The following is a 23,508-nucleotide window of genomic DNA, read 5'->3' on the forward strand; positions in this document are numbered from 1 at the left end:
CAATATTCCACAAATATGGACCCTTGGATCAGGGTATTTGCTGATACAACAAACAAATGCATTTAGTTACATTAGTAGCCACTGCCTGCTTAAAATAAGCTACATTTGTTCATTTACAACAATTTCCAATGTTCCAAAGTTACAATAGATTTAAGAGCTATTCATATCTAGAACTAGGGATCTGACATTAATGTGGTCCGGAGAGCAGTCCAGACAAATCCAGCTAAATTATGACATCTCAGATCAAGACACATCATCCTTGGCATTTGAACTGAAATGATTGAGGAATTTCTATAAAAACTGACCAGTTTTATTAGAATTTTGTTTTCAAATAGCAATGATGTAAAACAACTATTTCTTTCTTTATGATGCTAAAAACTGAAGTGGTCCATGGTAATTGTGATACTCATAATCACTAAAACATATATAATGAAGTCCAGGTGGCTATAGTATTGCACACACAACTCAATCATTGTTCACAGAAACATTTTAGAAAACAAACACCTTCCTAAATAAAATTATAAAAGGAATAGCTGGGCATTATAAAGTTGAACTGTACAGTTTTGCACTAATGAAGGCTACTGTGTCTCTCACTCTCCTATCTTCTTGTGCCATGTTTTTTCTGGAAATACTTTTTTGTCCTCCACATAGGTTCAAGGCATTTTCTGCATATCTTTTCTTATAGATGACTATTCCTCCATCCATTTCTTCAGATAATACATAAACTCCTGCAAATGGCCTGGCAAGACACAGAGAAAGCTGACACAGTACAGTACTGTTTACTACAAGCAGTCACATTGTCCATCCAAGTCAGGAAATAGAAATATTTTGTGTCAATCATTTGCCTCTTGTTCTTTTTTTGCCCACTCGTGTTCCTTTTTGAATCCCCCTGAATAGTGCCCACTCCTTTGTCTGATAGTGCCCTGGAGGTCCAGCCCCCTTAGCAGCACTGTTCAGCCTCAATAAACCCCTCCTTCTCATGGCCTCCCAGCTCGACCTCGGCGTAACTGGAATGGCAGCCCTGGTTGCGAAACTTCATCGATGGCCAGTAGTTGTTGGTGCGCCGCTATGGGCACAGCAAGACAAATATTTTAGCACTTTGTTTTCAATGTCAATTTATCGGTCACACACTGGCTGAGAATTACAAGGTTTGGGAATGTTCCCCTCCACAAGGAAGAAATGTAAAATTTTATGGGACATGGGAAAATGCAGCAAAATATATCCAACATTTGGCAAGATTGGGGCAAAGATTGTCTTCATCAGTGTTACTACTGTTACTTTACTTCATTGACAGGCACAATACAAAATATACAACGTAACATTGATCAAATGTAAATGTCAAAATAACAATTTGTGTTTTGTATTTAGATTTTAATCAGGAGTTTTGACTTTGTAATATCACATATTTATTTGTGTACATTTGGTTTACAGTGGGGGACAAGAATGCCATCTTAAACATTTTAGAGGGTAACATAAACATGTTGTCTTGGAGCAAGAAGACAAGTGTTAATAGTACTGTAACCTTTTTAGAAATGACCCAGATACTAGTAATTGTGGTGGGCTAAACTACTAATATTAATACTTTTTTAATACATTATGTAAATCACCGGAGGTGTTTCTTTTGTCTCTCACCTGCATGAGGTAGAATGGAGGGGCAACAGTGGGATGTGTGTTTATGTAGTACACAGCAAGAAGGGTCAGGGCCACCAGCAGAATGAGAGCAGCTACCACACCTGCAATTATTGCAGTGTTCTCTGTCGCCCCCATCTGGCTGGGAGGACCTGTCTGCAAATCTGACAACCAGGGAAGCATAAGTTTTATAATATGAATGACTTGTCTAATGGAATGCAGTTTTTCAGTAAAAGCACTATGTAGCAGTAAGCAAGCAAGTAACAATCCCAGACACAACAACATAGGACAACACAATGAGCACACCACAGGAACAGCAGGATTTGTTCTTATTTACTTTATGTTCTCTATTTTATTCACTGAGATGACAGCAATCCTGATGTAAATATGGATAGTCAAAATATGGTTGTGTCCTTCATCAATAATTAGGCTTCTGACATAGCCATATATAGATTAACTAAGAGATAGATCAGTTAAGTCCCAAAGAAAGTCACAGTCATCCTCACGAGGGCTAGCAATTGCAAGCCCTATAGCTCACCAACCATCCAACTCACCACCGCCATTGTAGTGAATGAGAAGTTTAGTGTCATCTGTGGACAAAATAGAGCATATTTGTATGGAACAATGACACATGGAGGGTGACAAACAGACAGTAACCAGTGTCCTGGCAGCATGAGCATGCACATGAAAGCACTTAAAACAAAAGGAAAGCCCTGAAAAATGTTTGTTGGACTGTGCACTATCAATATATTTTCATTTGCTTTAATCAGTGGTAAATTTGTGGTATTGTCCATGCTCTGTGGAAATGTGTGCAGCATTGTCTGAATGTTCAATTTTCAAATAAATGTGAACATTGTTTCACTTCTTATCATGATCATTGTTTCATTTAATTCATCTACAGTAATGGAATACAACCATGTCCCATTTTTTTCAATATGTTTGCCTTCTTTGCATGTAAGGTCTATAAAAAGAATGATGAAGTTAGAATGCAGATTGTATTTCAGGAATGCCTTGAAAATATTAATGCTGTAGTACAGGGACAGAGAGCCATGTTCCATTTTTGAATGTCTTTAGGTTTGAAGCTGGAGTTGCAGTCAACAGTGTTCCCTGATGTGCCATTTAGTACCTTTTAGTACCATTGTTGTGGTATCCTGGCAAAGGTAGTTGCTTCAGCTAATGCCCTACTTACCTGCAGTGACTGGGCTTTCTGGGAGCACTGATGGGGATAGCGTGGGCTCAGAAGCTGACTCATTGAAGGGCCCCACAGAGCCCTCAGTGGCCCCTTGGCTATAATCCTCGCATGTTGCTTGTTTCGCCTGAAAAACCCCATCATTGGTATTGTTGATAACCACATGAATGAATAAATATAATGTGTTAATGTAATGCGCTGTTAAGTATTTGCCTCTTACTCTCATTGTAACAGGAGATCTTGTTTTTTCCCTACCTCTTCAAGACAGTTGTAGTCAAGCCACTCCTGTCTGTGACGGTCAATTCCATCCGAGCACCTGAAAACATAGGTGTAAGAGCGTGAGAGGGGACATTTGTGGACAATGTTTGACACAGTCAATATAGTTGGTTGTCCAATAAAGTGTACATCAGCTGTCATGCACATTCACGTCCGCACACAGGGCCGACTCCAGCACATTTGGCGCTCTAGGCGAGCTTCACTCGTGGCGCCCGTGCACCCCCCTGCACTGGGGGTGCAGTGAACTTTTCTGGGCTGGATCATGATTACAGAAAGGGATTGTATAATTTTTTATATTGATACCATTTTGAGACTGCTTAACGATCCGAGTGTTAATCAGGCACGGAGCCAGTTGTAAACATTAGGAGCTTTGCCCCAACTTAGGACGTATGGGTTTGATGTGACGCCAGATAGGGACTTATTGAGGAAATTTTTGGCCATTATTTGACTGCAAAATAGTTTTTTGAGATTTATGTAAAATAAACAGACATTTTTCAATTGGTAAAACCTTGTTTATCACTCCGGCCCTGCTCTTATCCATCTTCCCTGCGTATCGTTACAGTAGGGCCGCCCGTCCAGCTATCGGTAGCAAATCTGGGAAAACCTTTTGGAAAAGATGGGCTATGGACCCAACCAACTCCATTTGGGAGGGGAGAACTCCCTCACATGGTACAACCCATGCAGAAGCTGAGGTGTCAGAATGCGGAACGTGTGTAGCCTACTTAGGAGAAGATAGACTAAATCCTCGACCGGCCCAAAAGTGAAGCGGCCCACTGGGAACTTTCCCGATTACCCACCCCGGTCCTGGTTGGAGATATAGAAGGGGCGAAGAAAATGTACAGCAAAAAAAAAGGGGGGGGGGCCCCTCTGAGTGGAGCCCTAGGTGACCGCCTGTACCGCCTGTAGGAAAGACCGCCCCTGTCCGCACACAAACAAAACACACACCCCACGCACATAAACATATTTCCTTACCTTTGAAGGGTGTTGCACCAGCCACAGCCAACTGTTAGGTTAGAAGTAAGGCATAGATCACAGGTGGTGTGTTGAAGACATGCTAGAAAAATCAGAAATAATTGTTTACCATAAGCATTACCATGCCCTTCAACAGTTGCAGAAGTAACAGGATTTGGCTATGTATTGTCAATAAAATAGTCATCTTACTGGACAGTGGTGTAAACTCAAAAGCAGAGCCACTGACAATTTTTGTAATGTCAATTTCGACTCGATGATACTCATAAATAGTTCTCCGTCGTGGATCTGAAAAAGGGAAGTATAAAATTAAATTAAAGACATATTTCATTCACAAAGTATGACACTCAGCATGCTTAACCCAGATGTGAAGACTTCTCAAGTATTAGAATCATACCAACCCATTCTATTAAAGTTTGTATAATTAACTGCTCATATAATGACCCATCTCGTGCTGTAACTACTGTATATGTATCAAGTACCATGATTTCACTGACCTGAGGACTGTGAAGACGGTAGGAGGGCCATGAATGCATCGGACAGTCCCACCTTCACTGGGTGTTCAGTGGAGTTAATCTTCTCTAAAGGCAAAGGAACCTTGAAAAAGCAGAGATGGTGGAGAGAGGAGGCCAAAGTAAATATTGTATATTTAAGAATGAAAGTGAACTTGACTTTTAATATATTTAGTTGCCTGTCTTTTTCTTTGAATATTTGGAGAACTTTTTTTTGTTGAATATTTGGAAAACTCACAACTCGGTAGTTGAACACAATGGTTCCGTTAATATAGAGAGCAGCCTGAAAGGTGAAAGGTCCGTCGGGTTCCAGCCCTTGAAGACACACCTTGTCCCACTGTACCACAAACAAATCACCTAGCAGAGGGCAAGGTTAAAAGAATGTTAAAGGGTAACTAATGATCTCCAAAAAAATAAAACCACTGTATATCTGTCCAAAACCACAGCTAGCCACTGGAATTGGCAGATTAGGCTTTATAGTTGGACCCCACATCATCAGTGATCAAAGGATGCGAAGTGTCATGGGGGTTCCAATATTTTAGCGCCATGCACTTCTACGCAGGTGACCCAGCCAATAATAAATCAGACCCTTACATGAGGGAAAAGCCCATAATGCAAGGAGCTATGCGTAACGCCCCAAAAATAAACACAAGGGAACACAGAAATACCACACGCAATGACAAGTAGTCACTATAATTTGGAGAGGAAACTATGTGAGAGGGACCCAGTTAATGCTCTGTCTTCTTAGAGTTTTGGTAAAACTATGCTGCCAAGGTATGAAGGCATACAGAAAGTCTACTCTATAGAAAATAAATTGATTGTTCCTCCCTTTGATGATGATAAAGAATGCTTGCACTATTGTTGTCTTGTTGAGATTAGTATGAGTTACTCAAGCCCAGAGTAACACAGAAGTAGAGCAAAAATAATTATGGACTTTTTTTTAAGTGAGCACTTTCTTTGCATAGCCTACTGAAATTGTAGCGACATTCAAATGACAGGTGCCACTACAGAAACTACAGATATGGGAATGTCTATTCCATCTCACCAGTATGGTCTACTCAACAGGCATGCAAATCTAGCAGCTGTTAGCTTGTAAGGCTATGTAAATCATAAATTGCTACATTCTGAATTATTGATACCCATGAAGTGGAGCACTAAATCCCAAGCCATACAAAACCAAACAAACCAATCATAACTGAACAAGCTTAATTTATGTTTAGCAACAAGAGATAATAAAATACATAAAGAGTGAACAAATTCCAAAACAAAGACATTCCAAAAACAAAAACATACTGTAACGATTCACTCACCATTATCCATATATCTCACTGTTGAGTTTTTGGAAAAACTTGGGTCAAAGTTTGCCATTAGAGGAGCGATGTACTGAGTGGCTGTGAGCATTCGATGAGTGATTTCCCCAGTAAAGATGAACCCTAAGAGGTTAAAAATCAAAATGTAATAAGATACTGCATTTTATCTTAAAGTGGTGCCTCAGTGTCCTTGTGATATCAACCTGCTAAAAGAATGACCTGACGACAGAGAGCCCTGGGAAAATATATACTACCAAATATTTTATACCAGATTTCCAACCTTCATTGAAGGTCAAAAATGTCAGAAGATCAATTTATGAGGTTATTGATTTGTGTGTCCTGCATAGTGAGGACACATTTGATGGTTGTACTTGGCTGAAAAAGATTGTCATTTACATCTATTATTTCACAAAATGTTTTCAACCAATGAAATGACACTGTAGATCAAGAATTTCCAAGTTCTAAGATAATATATAACATCCAAAAACAGGGGTCATTGACTGCAAAACTGAGTTTACCTTGTCATAGTTGAATAACGACAGTTCGGTGGGTAAAATGGACATACAGTGAACCTCAAGTCCCATTGACACCTCTTCCCTATGCAAATCTCACAATTTGAAGCTGCCACTGTAAAACGGTCGGTTTCCAAAAAGCCACCGAATTGACTACAGCTCAGTGGTTCCAACTTTTTTTGCTCTGGTCTGTACCATTTTCACGGCCCAAAATGTACATACACATCCGCAAGCTGTAAGTATGTTTTTGTCACTAACAGTTATTAGCAATGCTAACGTATCCTGTATCTAGCATAGGTAGAATGTGTGATAATTTAGTTTATTGGCAATGGGGCTAACATAATTTCATTTTCCTGACTGTTTCATTCGAATAAATAACCTGTGTTGTCATGTAAATCTACAATTCACGATGCATGTTTGCCTATGTTGCGTCTTTGCTCCGCGGCTTCGCTTGTTGTAAACCAACCAATCAAGGCGCAGCTCATCTAAATATTCATGAGCATACCATAAAATGGAGAAAAACCTCTCGTTTCATTCTAGGGCTATTTCATAGAGTTGCATTAGGGCGTAGAGAACAGCACTCGGGCCATTTTCAGCCCAACCAATGTTACATACCCTATTCAGAGACCTTAAGGAACACTGAAATACCCTATAAAATCAGTCGATGACCCATTTAATTTAAAGGCAGGTCAATGTCCAGTAAGGTAAGGTGTGAGTCATCCATTGTTGAACTATGTTTGTTTTGGAAAAGTCTGTTTGAGGAATTTAGAAACTGAATAGCTTTTTGTCATTGTTGAAATCAGTGTGGTACTGCACAATTATATTTCCTCAACATACTTTGTCATTAGTATTCTATTGGTAGACATTTTGCTTACCTCCTGTTGCTATAGTGATTTGTCTCAGGAAGTGTCCATAAAAAGGGAAGTCGAAAGATAGAGCAACCCGCTGAAGAGAGAAGTAGAGCAGTACAACTTGTACATGTAACAATAAAATACATAATGTTTATGTGTCTGCATGTGTTGGTGTGTGTGTCTCACCGCCGCCTGTCGATGTGTATTGGACAAGATGCCGTGAACTCTGACTTGGCTCTGCTGGAGTGAACTCAGGTCTATCCAGAGGCCCTCTGTCCGTGTCTCGCCAGGTCCAAAACTCTGCCATCTGTAGTACTTCTGGGTGTCCTCCTGAAAGACAGAGAGCGCTATTGAGCTATCTTAAATAATTTGTCATAATACAAATATTCCCCGGGCAGTTACTGAAGAATATCAATGCATAATTAATTACTGTCTTTAAAATTATTTGATGTTTTAAGTGTTGAATTAACTGGTTAGGAAGTCTACTGTAGTAAGCACTGGCTATGAAGTCATCACTTTGAGGATCAGTCAAACATGATGAGGGGTGGATAGTAATTCATAGCCATCCTTCTTCCATTTACATCTGCTAGGGGATGTACAGTCTCTACAGTTTGGAATTGCAAGACTGACAGATCTCAAAACCTCAACAAAATTATTCATGGGTGCCGTGGTTCAAGGTGACAGAGAGCAATGGTACAGGGGTTTAGGTGTAGAATGAGAAAGTGGAGCAGTTAAATGCAGTGTTCTCACTGCCTCTCTGGCTGCTCCATATACAGCCAATGACCCACTTTTTTTCCATCTCCACCCTCCCAACACAAGTCACTGTTTCTGTGGAATCTACACGTCTGAGCGTGAAGGAGTTCTCAAAGCATCCCCACCGCTATAAGAAATCGATATGGGTAGGAGCAACAGATGAGTGCTAGGTATAGCTAAAAAAGGCCTCCAGAAAAAACGAATAGACTACTTATTAGGTATCTAGGTCTTATCTAGGTCAGACTATACGTTATGGCTCTAACAAACACACACAAAACAGCCATGCTTAGAACAAACACTAAGTTGGCAGGGCGGGCAATGGTCTGTTTTCAATTTGTCCTGCAGGGCGAAGAAAAGTGCAACACAATTTATTTGGCGGAAACTGTACTTACGTGGTTGAAAGAGACAGATGAGACTAGTTTGCAAAACACACTTGGAACACACGCACACACAATGCAAAAGAAGAATCAATGGAAACTTGCAAAGACACAAAAAGCCTTCCACCTGTTTCTAGTTCTGTAAAAAAAAAAATGATATTGATGTCTAATTTAGCCCAAGAAATAAAGCGAATGATGATTGTGTCATGAATTGTCACCAGCACTTAGGAGGTGAGTAAGGTTTGTAAATTGCGCTTGGACTTGGAGCATAGCTAAGGGTTTTAATTATCCTCATACCATGGTCTGGGTGAATACTTTCTTCTGATTCTGATTATTTTACAGCATTTTATTATTTGATGAAGTAGTTACAGTAAAACTGATGAAAGACTTTAACAAGCCAACGTCTAAATACAATGAGTGACTTCAAAAATGTTCAACCCATTTGGAGAATATTAATTTTCTGAATTTACTGTGTCTGTGTCACATAAGAAACCAACCATCTCACATCCCATTCACTATTCACCTCTCTAGTCGATCTACATCAGCCGGGCTGCGGCCGACACAATAGGCTACAGGGCGGTAATTTTGTTTGTGAATATCTCGATTGATTTTATGACAATGACATATGAAATATTGGAAAACTGGCTGGTCTTATTGTTAAACATACTGTCAAATTCTATTTACTTTTTGGAGAATATGTCAACTTTTGATGCGATCATCACACCCCATTTGCCTATTTAACTCACTCCTTCAGGCTGCTGCCGAGCCTTTACCCAGTAAATTTTTTTGATTTTCCATCTAAATCATCAGAATGGTTGAGATTGAAATCTCAAAGATAAATAAACGTTTAATCACTATTGCAATATTGATGAAACACAGGGTCTACATTGGAACAACATTGATTTATAGTTGTCCTGATTAATTGATTAAACATCGATTTGTAGTTGATCGGGTAAACAGAAACATTGTTACATTTACATTTACTCATTTAGCAGATGCTCTTATACAGAGCGACTTACAGTAAGTACAGGGACATTCCCCCCGAGGCAAGTAGGGTGAAGTGCCTTGCCCAATTGTTAAAAAGTAATTGAATTATAGTTGACTGATAAATGAAAACATGATTATAGAGCTAGTTGACCGGGAACAATGATTGAAAAGTCATTGAGTTATAGTTGACCGGGAAATTTGATTTAAAGGTCATTGAGTTATAGCTTATTTGACCGGGAAATATGATCGAAAGGTCATTGAGTTATAGTTGACCGGGAAATATGATCGAAAAGTCATTGAGTTACAGTTGACCGGGAGACCATCTTTTGGTAAATCAACATCAGATGAACATGTTCTTCTCATTTGTGGATCCACATCAGGTAAGCAGAATATTGATATAATGTGAAATTGTACCAAATGTAATATTTGCAGACGTTTATCGTTTATTTACAATGTCTATATTAAATTCAGTCATAGTCAAGTTTCCATCAATATTGTATTCTTGAATGTGTATAGGCAATTTACCAACTATGTAGGCTACTGGTAGGCTACTGTACCTAGCTAGTATTAATGGCTAGAGCTATTTCTAGTCCCTCGTCAGAAATGTGGATATAAAAAAAAAACCGTTATGACAAAACATAGTACTTTAATAGGTAGATAGCTATGGAGCTAAAAGGTGACAAAAGTATCTGAATTTGAATGTGAAAGATCTGAATTATTTGTATGTCGAATTTTGTAAAACTGAAATATTTTACTGTTGAATATATAATATCTGAATTATTTGTATGCCGAATTTAACAAAACTGAATTATTTTGATCCAGAAATAGAAATTTCTAAAATTCAGATTGCGTGAATTCAGATTCTTGAAATTCAGATTCTTGAAATTCAGATTGCTGAAATTCAGATTGCGGAAATTCAGATTGCGGAAATTCAGATTCAGATTTTGTCTGAACTAGGCCAAAGGTGAAACAGCTTGCCTTCACAGGGAAAAGTAGACGATTTCAGAACGACCGAATCTAGACATTCTTCTCCTCTGCCAATATCGGCAGTTACTGTTACCAAGTGAGTCGAGACAGAGTCGGAGGGCGGCGGAGACCGATGGAAGACGCGGAACAACTGGCAAAGCTATAGCCTATATATTTATGTTCCTTTGTTCTCTTTTTCTGTGTTGGAGTTCTTTTAAGAGCTTGATGGAATCAACATCCAGCCTGATATAAAATCATGAACTTCAATTGTGTCTCTTAATTATAATACCCACACAGAAAATCCAGGTTGAATCAAGTCACGCTAGCTAGCTACTGTATTGCTAATAGCCAATTTTGGATGGTCAAGCATATTTTTCATTGTCTCCTTATTCCTATCAAAGTCACTGTTCAGCCTATAAGGCTATGTTAATTTCCTAAGTGACATTTCAGATCGTTTATGGATAGTGAAATATTTGCTGTCTGAGAGATCGGACATTGTATTTAACAGCATAGATATAAGGAGTTATCTATGGTTAACAGGATATATCTGTAGTGCGGCCGGGTGTGATTTGATTAATCGTCCACACATCGTCTGGAAGTCAGTTTCGATCAAATGCCAACGATCTCCATACTAGATCTTGCCAACGTATCTTCTACACATAGGGACGTATGTGTGCTATCCCAGATAAGTATGTGTGATCTGGGTCTTCCTCCAACTAGCAACTCAGTTTGTTCTGAGGTAAAGTTTGGTCTTTCTGAAATCGTCTACTTTTCCCTGTGAAGGCAAGCTGTTTCACCTTTGGCCTAGTTCAGACAGAATCTGAATTTCCGCAATCTGAATTACCGCAATCTGAATTTCAGCAATCTGAATTTCAGCAATCTGAATTTCAAGAATCTGAATTCCTGCAATCTGAATTTTAGAAATTTGTATTTTTGGATCAAAATAATTCAGTTTTATTAAATTTGGCATACAAATAATTCAGATATTATATATTCAACAGCAAAATATTTCAGTTTTATGAAATTCGACACACAAATATTTCAGATCTTTCATATTCAAATTCAAATACTTTTGTCAGCTTTCTAGCTCCATAGATAGCCTACATACCAAGCTCAAAACATTCCGGTTTAAAAATCCAATGGTTATGTCGGGAATCATCATTTTCTCAATTTGGTAGAGCTAGACTGTGCTAACATAGAGCTACGCTAGTCTACCGGCGTGATCGACGCTCGAGGGAACTTTCTTTACTCAACGTTGTCCTGAGGGCAGAAACGTTTGTGATTGGTTTAATCTGACAACCAATTGCAAGAGAGGACAGAATTGCAGAGGTGGGGCCAACATTTTCATTCTCAACAACGTGCTGCCAGTTGCGCACAGCCAAGTTCGGAACTGGTTATCATTTCAAAGTATTCAAAGTAATGTAAATTTAATTTTCACACAAAAAAGCGTTTTTTTTTACCTGCTAGTGCTATCAACATTATGTGTGCCCATTAACCATAAGCGCTAGCTAAGCTAGCTAGTCAAGCTAATCAGGTTAGCTAGAAAGCTTAGCTAAGCTAGCTACTCGATAACTCGTTAATAAAGTGAGCTAGAGAGCTTGTTAATGTACATTGCATTAAGCTTTACTGTACTCGTATCATACAAAACAATGGCTGTTTAAGGCAGTGTAATCTAATTTATATATTTGGCTTTTCTTCATGGCTGTTTAGTCTCATCTGGTCCCAGGGCAGAGACCATCGTTTCCCACAATTTTGTCTGAGGGCAGGTGAATCTCTCCTGGTCTCAGGGCAGAAGTCATATTTTTCTGTTTTCAGGGCACAGAGTCAACTGTCTCCTCTGGTCTCAGGGTAGGTTGTCTGAGGGTAGGTGAATCTCCTGGTCTCAGGGCAGGTTGTCTGAAGGCAGGTGAATCTCCTGGTATCAGGGCACAAGTTGTTTTATTCTGCAGGGCAGGGAGTCAACTGTCTCCTCTGGTCTCAGGGCAGGTTGTCTGAGGGCAGGTGAATCTCCTGGTCTCAGGGCACAAGTTGTATTTTTCTGTTCTCAGGGCAGGGAGTCAACTGTCTCCTCTGGTCTCAGGGCAGGTGTCTGCCCGTCTAATGCCACAAATGTAATCCAATCAACTACTACATGTAGCACACAAATTAAATTAATTAAGATTAGGAAACAAATAGTAATGAATAACTTCCTGTTCATTTGGCTTGGTTAAGTTTCCCTTAACAGGCAAATGTATTTCTCCTGAAGCATTAAAGACAGATTCACCTGCCCTCAGACAACCAGCCCTGAGACCAGAGGAGACAGTTGACTCCCTGCCCTGAGAACAGAAAAATACAACTTGTGCCTTGAGACCAGGAGATTCACCTGCCCTCAGACAACCTGCCCTGAGACCAGGGGAGACAGTTGACTCCCTGCCCTGACAACAGAAAAATACAACTTCTGCCCTGATACCAGGAGATTCACCTGCCCTCAGACAACCTACCCTGAGACCAGAGGAGACAGTTGACTCCCTGTCCTGCGAACAGAAAAATATGACTTCTACCCTGAGACCAGGAGAGATTCACCTGCCCTCAGACAAAATTGCGGGAAACGATGGTCTCTTCCCTGGGACCAGATGAGACTAAACAGCCATGAAGAAAAGCCAAATATAGAAGCTTAATGCAATGTACATTAACAAGCTTTTTAGCTCACCTTATTAGCTTAACTAGCTAGCTTGGCTAAGCTTTCTAGCTAACCTGATTAGCTTGACTAGCTACGTTAGCTAGCTACCTAGCTTAGCTAGCTACCTATTTGTGCTTTATTGTGTGAAAATTAAATTTACACTACTTTGAAATGATAACCAGTTCCGAACTTGGCTGTGCGCAACTGGCAGCACGTTGTTGAGAATGAAAATGTTGGCCCCGCCTCTGCAATTCTCTCGGTTGTCAGATTAAACCAATCACAAACGTTTCTGCACTCAGGACAACGTTGAGTAAAGAAAATTCCCACGAGCGTGATCGTCAGCCCAGCCACTTTCAATAGAGAAATGTCAAGTTTCACATCACCCAGTGCCGCAGGCTTACAGCATTAATAGGCACTAGGAACATAGAAGTATGTTCATGAAAAGCTTTAATAAAGAATGAGAAAATCTCACCACAACGAACGTCATGTTGTCTGGTAGGGTATCAATTCCTAGACCTCCCACTGATACGTTTCGAACTACACGCTTCTGGGGTGGCTCCTTCTCTCTATGGGTTCTGGAGATCTTTGATGAGTCCCCATCTGTCTGCAGTGATGATCCTTGCAGCAAATCTGAACAATGCATAGGTGTACACTTGCAGTTTAAATAAACTTAAAAAAACACATTTCTGGCACTGTGTAATTAGAAGGACATCATAATATGAATTTAAGAGGTTAGGATATGTACACTGTAAAAACAGTGTAAAAAAAACAGGAACAATCTGGTAGCTGGGACTCCAGATTACACCCATTAAATGACATAACAACGTTTTTTCATTAACATAAATTAACCGTAAAATCATTGTAATTTTCCAGTACCAAATGTACGAGATATAGGCTATCATTAATATCACATTACAGGCTGTACTTTCCCGGTAAATATGACTTTTATTGATGAACTTCTCTGTAAAAACACAGATAAATAAGTAATAAAGATTTAGTATGTTCATTCCAACCGACGCGTCTGCACAACACTCAACCAACAACTGTAATCAGTATCATGACACTACAGATATTGCCGGCACATCAGTTTTCAACTTTAACGCCAGTGACACGTACAAGTACCAGCGGATTGAAGGCTGCTGTATAAGATGACAGGTTAGACCGCTATCTAACTGGACAACATTTACACTCAGGGTGAACACCTAATGTATCCAAACTACAGACCATCACATTAAACATATCAAACAAGAACAAACACAATAATAAAACTACAAACAATGCTTATCTAACTAAGCTTAAACCTTTAACTCTGTAGGTTTTCAGCTTGCCGAGGGGCACTCTGGGTAACAGCAGCGTTGCCACTACACAACTGTCTAATCAACTTTCCTTCATCTTACTCTGGCGTCTTTACATTCATTCATTTAGCAGACCGTCATGTTGCACTGATGCACCTGTGCACCGGTTGCTTTTCGCTTGGACATAACTTGCGTTCCTTTAGCTTTCCTAATTGTGTCGATTCTGACTGCATACGTTACTGCTGCTGCGTGCCCTTATAAGGAGCTGTCAAGGCGTGTATGTATACAAATTCAGGAGCACGAGGACGCGCTTTCAACTTAAGAAAACTCTTCCCGGGGAGCACATCTCAGAAAACTTCTGCTGCATAGGAACACACTTTCAAGCGTTCATGAATTTGGCGGATGTCTTTTTCTTACGTTGTTTTTCCGAAGCCCTTAAGAAACAATTCAGAAGAAACTTCAGAAAATGTTCGAGAATGAGGCCCATTATTATTTTGTATTATTATTAAGAGGACCCTGATTGGTCGAGGCCCTGGGCTTAAGCCCAGGTAAGCCCGTGCATTAAGGTGCCACTGGCTGCCAGCCCAATTTATCCCCGCCCACCAAAAAATTGGTCGGGAAGTTGGGTCTGGTGTAGCCTGGCTGCCAGCCCAACTTAGCCCCGCCCACAAAAATATTTGGTCGGGAAGTTGGGTCTGGAGGGGCTGGTATTGGGGACAAACTGTATACAACCAGGACCTGGTCGGACCAATAAAATTGCCAGGGCGGGCTTTATACGATGATGGACAGATGATCAACAGTAACGTAATCAACAACGTCACGAAAGAGCGCTTGGGTTGAATTAGTTTTCAACAAACAACATATTGCTCTGATTGGTAGTAGGTCTATCCAATTGAGCGAGGAGGCATTTGTTTTTACGAGTTCGGTTGAAACACGCCCCATAGTCACAGCCCAACGGAGAGTTATCAGACTCATATTTTGACTAGAATTATGATATGACAACGTCAGGCTAGGACTAAAGTGCTTTGCGCGCAGGAATTTACTTGACGGAACTATCTTTTGAGATTCTGTTTCCGCCTGTTTGAAATTATTTGCAACACATTTTAGTTTAGCTTGACTTTTAGCCTGACACGGATCAGGCTAGTTCCGAACCTTGGTTACGTAGCTAGAACTAGAACAATCCACTTTAATGGAACGGAACTCTCGCTAAAGTAAGTGAGACTTGACGAAATAAGTCTTGCTTTTCTTTAATCGACTTTTCCTTAATTCTAAGGGATGTGTTTATAATCTCTAGCACCAGACCTGAGACACTTTCAAACATGTTAAAGAATGTTGTGGGTATAGGATCAATATCTGAGGTTGTGGAGTTAGATTCGCTGACAATTTTGGAAAGTTCACTAAGTGTGATACAGGTAAATGTGCTCATGGTTATGTTGCAGAATCTACTGATGTCAGTTTCGACCCCACTATTACTAGTACTAGCTCTGATCAAATTTATTTTGTTCTTGAAGAACAAAGCAAGCTCTTCACATTTAACTGCTGACGATGGAGGGGGGGCAGGGACAGTGTTTAACAGCTGGTCAATGGTGGAGAAAAGAACTCTGGAATTTCTGGCATTTTCTGTAATAATGTTGGAGAAATATTGGATGGTTTTGTTGTTGGTGTTTAGTGTATCTTTGTAGATATTGTAGTGGATAGTGATCTTTGTTTTCCTCCATTTTCTCTCTGCTGCACGGCATTTTCTTTTAGTTTCACTAAAAAAATTATTTCTCTGCCATGGGGAGGTTCTGCTTGTGCACTTCTTAATGGTTTTCAGTGGTGCAACAAAGTCTAACACAGTAAATAGTGCATCATCGAGGTTCTCTACCATTTCCTTCAGAAAGCAATCATGATTAGTTGGCTCATATAGAGCAAATTGTTCAGAAAATGTCATCATAGCTGTATTGTCTAAATATCTTCTTTGGACTAAGAATTATTTTGTGTTTTTTGTTAGGATGATTTCCACATAAAAAAGTATACTGTGATGGTCTGAGAGGGGTAGATCAGTTATTGAAATATTATTGATATTTAGTCCAGTTGTTATCACTAGATCTAGTGTGTTTCCATGCCGGTGTGTTGGGTCTGTTATGTGTTGAGTTAGATTGAGACTGTCAAGGAGATTTAAGAGTCAATAGTTCTTGGGTCAGCTTTTTTATTTACTTGGATATTTAAGTATCCGTTTAATACTACTTTTGTCATATCTAGTGACATATAGTGATAATAGTTAAGAGAAGTTTTGTATGAATATTGGCGAGTGCTTGGATGGCCGATATATAATAACAAAAAGTATTGATTCGGTTTTGAGCTCTATAGTAAGATATTCATATGATATGAATTCACCTAGCTCAGTAACTTTGAACAATAGTTCAGAAGGGAAAAATACTGCGACTCCTCCTGCGACTCCTGTAAGAAATCGAAAGGACATAAGTACTCGTTCATACAACTTTTGACCTGTATTCCATGTTGAACATGCAAAAACTACAATCAAATCTGAGATTTCTCAACAACATTCAGGCGAGAGACAAATTTTGCCGTTTAGCTCCATAGACTCCCAGTCATTTTGCACTCGACCGCGGTCACTTCCAGTGGAACACTGGTTGAACTGCAGCCAAATTCGATACAATGGGGCTTAATAGGGAGTGGCCAGGCTCTCCGTAAACAGGCTCTGCTATGTCTAAACCAAAAATTATGTTAAGAAGTTATTTGTCCGTGGGATGAAAGTAAATATCTGCAAAATAACTGTTAAAATAGCTAGTTTTGATAACGTGCTGTTATGTGTTTTAACAGAACATTTTGGTGATTTTTTTGTAAATATATAAAAATAAAAAAAGACATTTTAGTATATTTTTAAGAAACAACATTTGGCAGTAATTCCTATGTAAAATTATACATTTACAGTTTGCCATTGTCTTTTATCTGTATTACCTGTAATTCAGAAATACAGAAAAAACGCGAACAATTTACTGAAACATTGCGGTAATATATATTTAAAAACATTACAGTGTAGGAAATTCTATTTTACACACTTTAAAACACTTTTTTTGAGTCTCACTGGAGTAGCAAGTGATTGGAGGTTTCACATTTGGGAATTGAGCTAGACAGGACAATCAAGCACACATTTTATTTTATGTATTTAAAATCCACCGAAGCTGTGACAAAATCACTAGTTTTGTGATAGTGGATTTCTGGGTTTGTTTTTACTGTGAAAACCCCTCACAGAACCATATGTCTCTTTAACAGTGTCTATAACTTTCATGACCAATCTTGATCATAAACACACAAACATGGATTCATGTTTATCAGTTCTTTACTGTCAGCTTATAACACACAAAGTCTGAAAGAGGAAAAAAACAACGTACACTGCTAGAATAGCCACCATAAAAGGAGACAGCTTACTGCATCTGTCCAGACAATGCAACCTCCATGTGTGTTTGCCGTGTGTCTTGCATAGTGTCACAACTCAAGTAAACACATCTAAGCCATTGGCAAGGAACTGGACTCAGGAACACAGTGAGCCTCTTTACTGCAGCAAGGGAGACAGAGAATCTCTTTTGAAAAAAACGTTAATATCCTGTGTATTGCGCCTTTGTGCTGTACATTTCAATGATTAATGGGTGAGTAACCTCACCCATTAACTATGTTGCTCCCACTTCATACCCTTAGGAGTGACTGTCAGGGAATTGTTGCATTGTTATTTGTAATGTAATTGTCGGTCAATTTTAAGTAAAAGCTTCAACTCAGCAACTTTGGATTCTTAATAAAATCCATAGTACATGTTCGTTCTAATGGATTTAAAAGTGAGTTATTTAGTTAATCATATATTTCTGTATGTTTGTTCCTAGTTGCATAATATGTCATCTGCTCAACATATTACGGTCTGGTGTTTGTTTTCATCCTTGCTTTAGGGAGGAATGCAAGTGCCTCTGGGAATTTTGTGCATCTTTAACTACAATCAGATTTGGAAAGACACAAGATAAGCTACAACAAATGTACACATTTTGAAATAAGAGGATTTCCTTTTCACAGTTTTCTTATTTTCAAACAACATACAACTACAAAAGTACATAAGGGGCACAAAGCATTTAGCAAAGAATGAGACAGTAAGCCTATTCTCTGTAGACAGTATATTGAGGTAGATTGTAGGTTGAATTGGGTTACCAAACATTGGCATAGACGTCTTAAGCTAAAGGCAAGAGGAAGAGATTCCTAGTTATTTCAAAATACACTGCTGAGGCAGAGGATATACTGTAGGTAAAGGTTGGCTAGATTGGATGGAAAGGGGGGGGCAGGTGGTGTAGGGGTTGGGTAAGGGTAGGTTGGTTGTCATCTAAATACAAATTGTAGATTGTAATTTTTTTATGCACAGTGCACACTAGCTACAATCCTCAAAAGTTCCATTAAAATGTCATTGTTATAAAGGATAGAGTGAGACAGACATACGAACAGACGAATAGAGAGATTCCCTCATAAATACATCTCTTATCGGTTATAATAAGGGATCTTGTTTGATGAGAGCACAGCGGAATAAGATCAATTTCTGCCACCTCACAATGAAAGCCGACTAAATGGGTCAAGTTTTCTGCTCATAATCCGAGGGGGTGTCAGGTTGAGGAGGAGGAATTGGTAAAAGGATGAGGTAGAAATGGGTAGAAAGAGAGGAACAGTGACACAAAAATTTAGCTTGAACAGTGCATTAGGGAAACAGAGTCCCCAGTCCCCCTCAACACCTCCACCTCCAACCAAATGACAAGTGCTAAAATCAAAAGCAGGTTCCAAGCTGCCCAGGGTCTACGAGTCCTTATCTATAGTTACACATTTTGTAGTAACTAAATCAGCCACTACCTCCTCACATCCCCCTACCAGAGGGATGAGAGGCTATAGAACAGACCAACATATTAGAAAGGCAACACCAGTACCAGATGTGTCAGCCATGTGAGCTTCCTCTGGAATGCCTGCATTGCGGCAACAACCTTGCAAATCTGGTGGGTGTTGGAAACACATTACGAGAGACGCCAAAGTAGGGCATACATTCTAATGTGTATTTATATGTTGCATTATAGAAAATGGTTCCTTGCACACACACACTTAAACAAAAAGCAGCACGCAAGGTGATGTCCACCCTGTCAGATCCTGGGACGAATATAGAGACAGTTGCGATTTGATTTACATTTAGTAGAAGCTCTTATCCAGAGCGACTTACAGTAAGTACAAGGACATTCCCCCTGAGGCAAGTAGGGTGAAGTGCCTTACCCAAGGACATAACGTCATTTTGGCGGGGCATCGATCCGGCAACCTTCTGATTACTAGCCCGACTCCCTCACCGCTCAGCCATCTGACTTATATTTGTTGCTGACAATTGTTTTCATGAATACAATATTGAGTGTGCTCAACTAGTGGCAAGACAAAGGAGCATGCACACACATACATGCACACACACACACAGACACACACACATTGATAAACAAACACACTGAACCGAGTAAGTGGCCATGAAGATAACGCTAAGGCAAGTGTTTTAACTTTTCATTGCATACTTAAGGATGTTAACGTCTCTTACTTTCTGCTTATCTCAGATACACTCTCAACAAAGACATGTTTCCATGTCCATGAAAGGTGTCAAGGTTCTTGTTTCCAGAGAAAATAAACAAGAAACACTGACCATAAATTGATCACATTATTTGATCTTCTAGAGAAAAAATACTGTATATCCAGTACACAAACCAGCTAGTATTTATGTGGTGGGGAGGCTTGTATTTAAATAATCTTTTGGAGTGAAGGAAGGCTGACCATTTGGCATCTTGCTACAACAATCACAGCAGTAACCATAGCACATCATCAAAAACACAAGCAGCTCGAACCAGTACACAGGAAGGGGATGGGAAGATTAATCAGAACATATAACGGCTTGACATTTTGACTGACTAGACTGGGGAGGTTGGCCAAACCATGATAAGGGGCCTAATACTGCTTTAAATACCAACAGACCAACAATTTACTTTCGTGTAAATTCATTTTGGAATAAACACATTTCATGGAACTGAATGGGTCAACTCAGCTGTCCAAAACTCTGAAAATAATTGCTGCTAAATGGTAACATGCTTGTTCTGCCAAGTCAGTGCTTACTTACTGGCAGACTACAATGCTACAAAGTCAAAATGTTTCTCAAAACCTCATGGACATACAGTAAGAAATGCTTTTCTCTGACTTCTCTGGCATAATCTTCTCTACTCATGTCCTTAATAGCCCTAACCAATCAAAATTAAATGACTGACATACTATTGCAGTAATTCCATCCGGTCCATTAAAAATGACCTATTATATATAGATATATTTAGATACATTTAAATATAAATATATATTTAGATATTGCTACAGTAATACAGTGCACAGACATTTAACTGCAGACTGCTATTAATCACACAAATTCGGTTGATTCTGTTTTCAACTAAATCCCCATCACTACTAGTGACTCCCACTACTCAGTCAGATAGCTACTAACGGCTCTCCACTGCAGTTGGGCCCTTGATCAGAGTAACAGGGACCACAAGAGAGGGCATAGAAACTAGAGCAGCACTGATGGTTGGAGGAGGAGCAGCAGAAGAACGGGGGCTGCTAAAAATACAACATCTCCAAGGAGTACAGAAATACACACACACACATACACTGCCAGATGATCATACACATGAATTGACAAGCAAGTGCACACATTCACAATTTCAGCCGTGCAATTATGCTCAATACTCACAAACATACTTGCACACAGTACAAATATACATCCATGGGATTAATGTCAGACATACTTCACACAGATGTTCACATTACCCAGGCTTGGCATTACAGACCCCAAACTTTCACAAACACCACACACTCACACAATCACACACACTTCAAAGTGAATGCCAAGAGTTAGAGATGAGGAATTCTGGTCAGAAAATGTCCCCCCTAAAAATCCTACAAATACACGGAAGAAGATGCTTTACAAATTGAAGACATTTACAGACTGGACACACTATAAGGACCATCTGTAATGTGCACTCGTGATCATATGTTTGTGTGTTTGTGTATGTGCATGTTTGTCAGAGACTGAGAAAGGAACAGAAAAAAATGTTAATTAACAATAGCTGTACTATTATAGTCAAATACATGTGCTGAGAATGTGTTGTGTGTTGGCATACATATTACAAGGACTATGCACAACAGTACAGTAGATTATTTGTGTGTGTTGCGAGTTATCATCATGAAAACCAATGGAGGTCTTACCTGTTTGCTCCTGCGCCCAAACTCTCCCCAACTCTGCCTGAGATAGACAGATCAACAGGACCGCACACAACCCCATGTCCACAAAAGCAACTGATGACCCCTCCGTTTCTGACTATGCTCTGTCCTTTCCCCTCCCTGTACTCTTTTGACAAGAGGTGCACACACTCCTTCTTTCCTCCACCCTTCACCTCACTTTGTCTTCTTGCTTTTCTTGCTCTCCCTTCTTATCTTCTCTCTTTCTCCCTCAAACTTGTTCTGGTCAGTTTCAATTATGGGATGTTGTAGTAGTAGTCATTGTGATGAAATACTTGACAAACAGCTAATGAAATTATGATGTGAACCTTTTCTTTCCCTTTCCTTGTCTCTTGCTCTCATCTTATTTGTACTTCCCTTCTGTCTTCCTCTCTCTCTCTTTCTCTTCGGAGTGCTCAGTGCTCTGGATTTGAGACCACCCCATATAGGAAATATTTATATATTTTTGAAATCTCCTTCAAAACAAAAGAGGTTTGAACTTGTGGGGAATATGTCGCCTCCATGTGGCCATGTCGAACCAGAACCAATGAGTCATCAATGTCAATACTCCCACTGACTCCTCCTGACAAATAAAAAATGAATTAAATTATCCCAAAACAAGTCACTCGATTATGCACATAATGCACAAATCAGAGAGACAAATAGAATCACACAAAACACACAGACATTGACACGTAACTGTGTATTTTGCTAAATGACCCTTTTGATGCTGACCAAAATGTGATGCTCAACAATTCTTCTCTACCAACAATGTGTCAATCAAGTCAGTATCTATCAATAGCCTCAATTTCAACTACTGCCTCATGATTTCACTTTGATCACAAATGCCATTATGATCAGTCTACAGAGTTGTAATCTTTTATCCAGGAAGATCATTTTCAACTGAGGTTGTCGTAGGTCAAGGAATTGTAGTTTGCAAGTAAAGGGGAAAAATTAGATACTGTACTGTTTGGGAATGGTAGGATAACAAAGTAAAGGCTGTGGCAGGGAGTTGTAGGATAAAACTGCACTGGCAAAGTTGATGACTTAACCTAAAACATATTTGGCATCCAGTGATGAAGAAAGTGTTTTGTCCGTCTCTTCATAAACGGAGTGACTAAGTTCAGTTGAGTTCTGGATTTTAATAAGTATTTATCAATCTGCAGATTGGGAGAGAAAACCAGACCTCTGACAATAAATGACAACACAACACCAGGCGTAGGTCTCAATGATGTCTCTCTCAGCTCTGAAGGCCGGAGGACCATCTTTTATCTTTTATAAGCATGTTAACATAGATAGTGACAGTCAGGCAGTAATGACGTTACAACAGTCTCAGAGAAACAGATTCACTTTTTCCAACACATGACAACTCTCACACTAGAGTTCATTGGTGGAGCTCTCCTTGTAATCATGACAAAGGACGTTTAACCAGTTCTTTCTCCTGATCCCGAACATCTATTAATCCTGACACATAGAGACAATCTACTCTTATTAATAGCAAGCTTACATGAGAACATACTAACTAGTATGTAATGACTAGTTCTATTGATTAGTGAATAATGTAAGCACACAGGAAATCGCAATTTCTTCCACACCAGTCAAACCAACATTTTTCAACAACATAATAAATAATGTATTGTACTTGTTTTAGTATTTTTTTTACGTACACTTAAACAATGACTCCAGAGACTGTCAGAGGTTTTTTTTCATTCCTGACTGTTGCATGCAGCTGCAGAGGACACATCCAAATCGTGTTTAATAAATATCCATTGCACTTGAAGACACTTGTTAAACTCTTTAAAAGCTTTCTTTTTTAGTGCGTTCATCTGTGCTGCTTTTGAGGAACATTTGGTTTGCTCAGGGAATATAGTATACAAGTAATATCATATAATACTTATCGTATTTTTCAAAG

General features: G+C 39.4%; 1 protein-coding gene across 2 annotated transcripts; it reads right to left on the reverse strand.

Annotated features, from left to right (window-relative positions):
• Positions 1-205: 205 nt before the first annotated feature.
• Positions 206-22,022, reverse strand: LOC124475566 (plexin domain-containing protein 1-like). 2 transcript variants are annotated; one of them, XM_047032291.1, is made up of 14 exons: positions 21,585-22,022; positions 13,463-13,620; positions 7,435-7,578; positions 7,273-7,342; positions 5,886-6,008; positions 4,814-4,932; positions 4,561-4,660; positions 4,256-4,351; positions 4,067-4,148; positions 3,074-3,134; positions 2,819-2,945; positions 2,184-2,219; positions 1,633-1,793; positions 206-1,066 (listed from the first exon to the last, which is right to left on the reverse strand). In XM_047032291.1, the coding sequence occupies exons 1-14, from the start codon at positions 21,658-21,660 to the stop codon at positions 941-943; spliced, it is 1,479 nt and encodes a 492-aa protein (XP_046888247.1). In that variant the 5' UTR covers positions 21,661-22,022; the 3' UTR covers positions 206-940. The 2 variants fall into 2 exon arrangements, with proteins under 2 accessions (XP_046888247.1, XP_046888248.1); XM_047032292.1 differs by lacking the exon at positions 2,184-2,219 and having other exon boundaries at positions 21,585-22,000.
• Positions 22,023-23,508: the final 1,486 nt, after the last annotated feature.

The sequence above is a fragment of the Hypomesus transpacificus genome, chromosome 13 (genome assembly GCF_021917145.1).
Source record: "Hypomesus transpacificus isolate Combined female chromosome 13, fHypTra1, whole genome shotgun sequence".
Lineage (NCBI taxonomy): Eukaryota > Metazoa > Chordata > Actinopteri > Osmeriformes > Osmeridae > Hypomesus > Hypomesus transpacificus.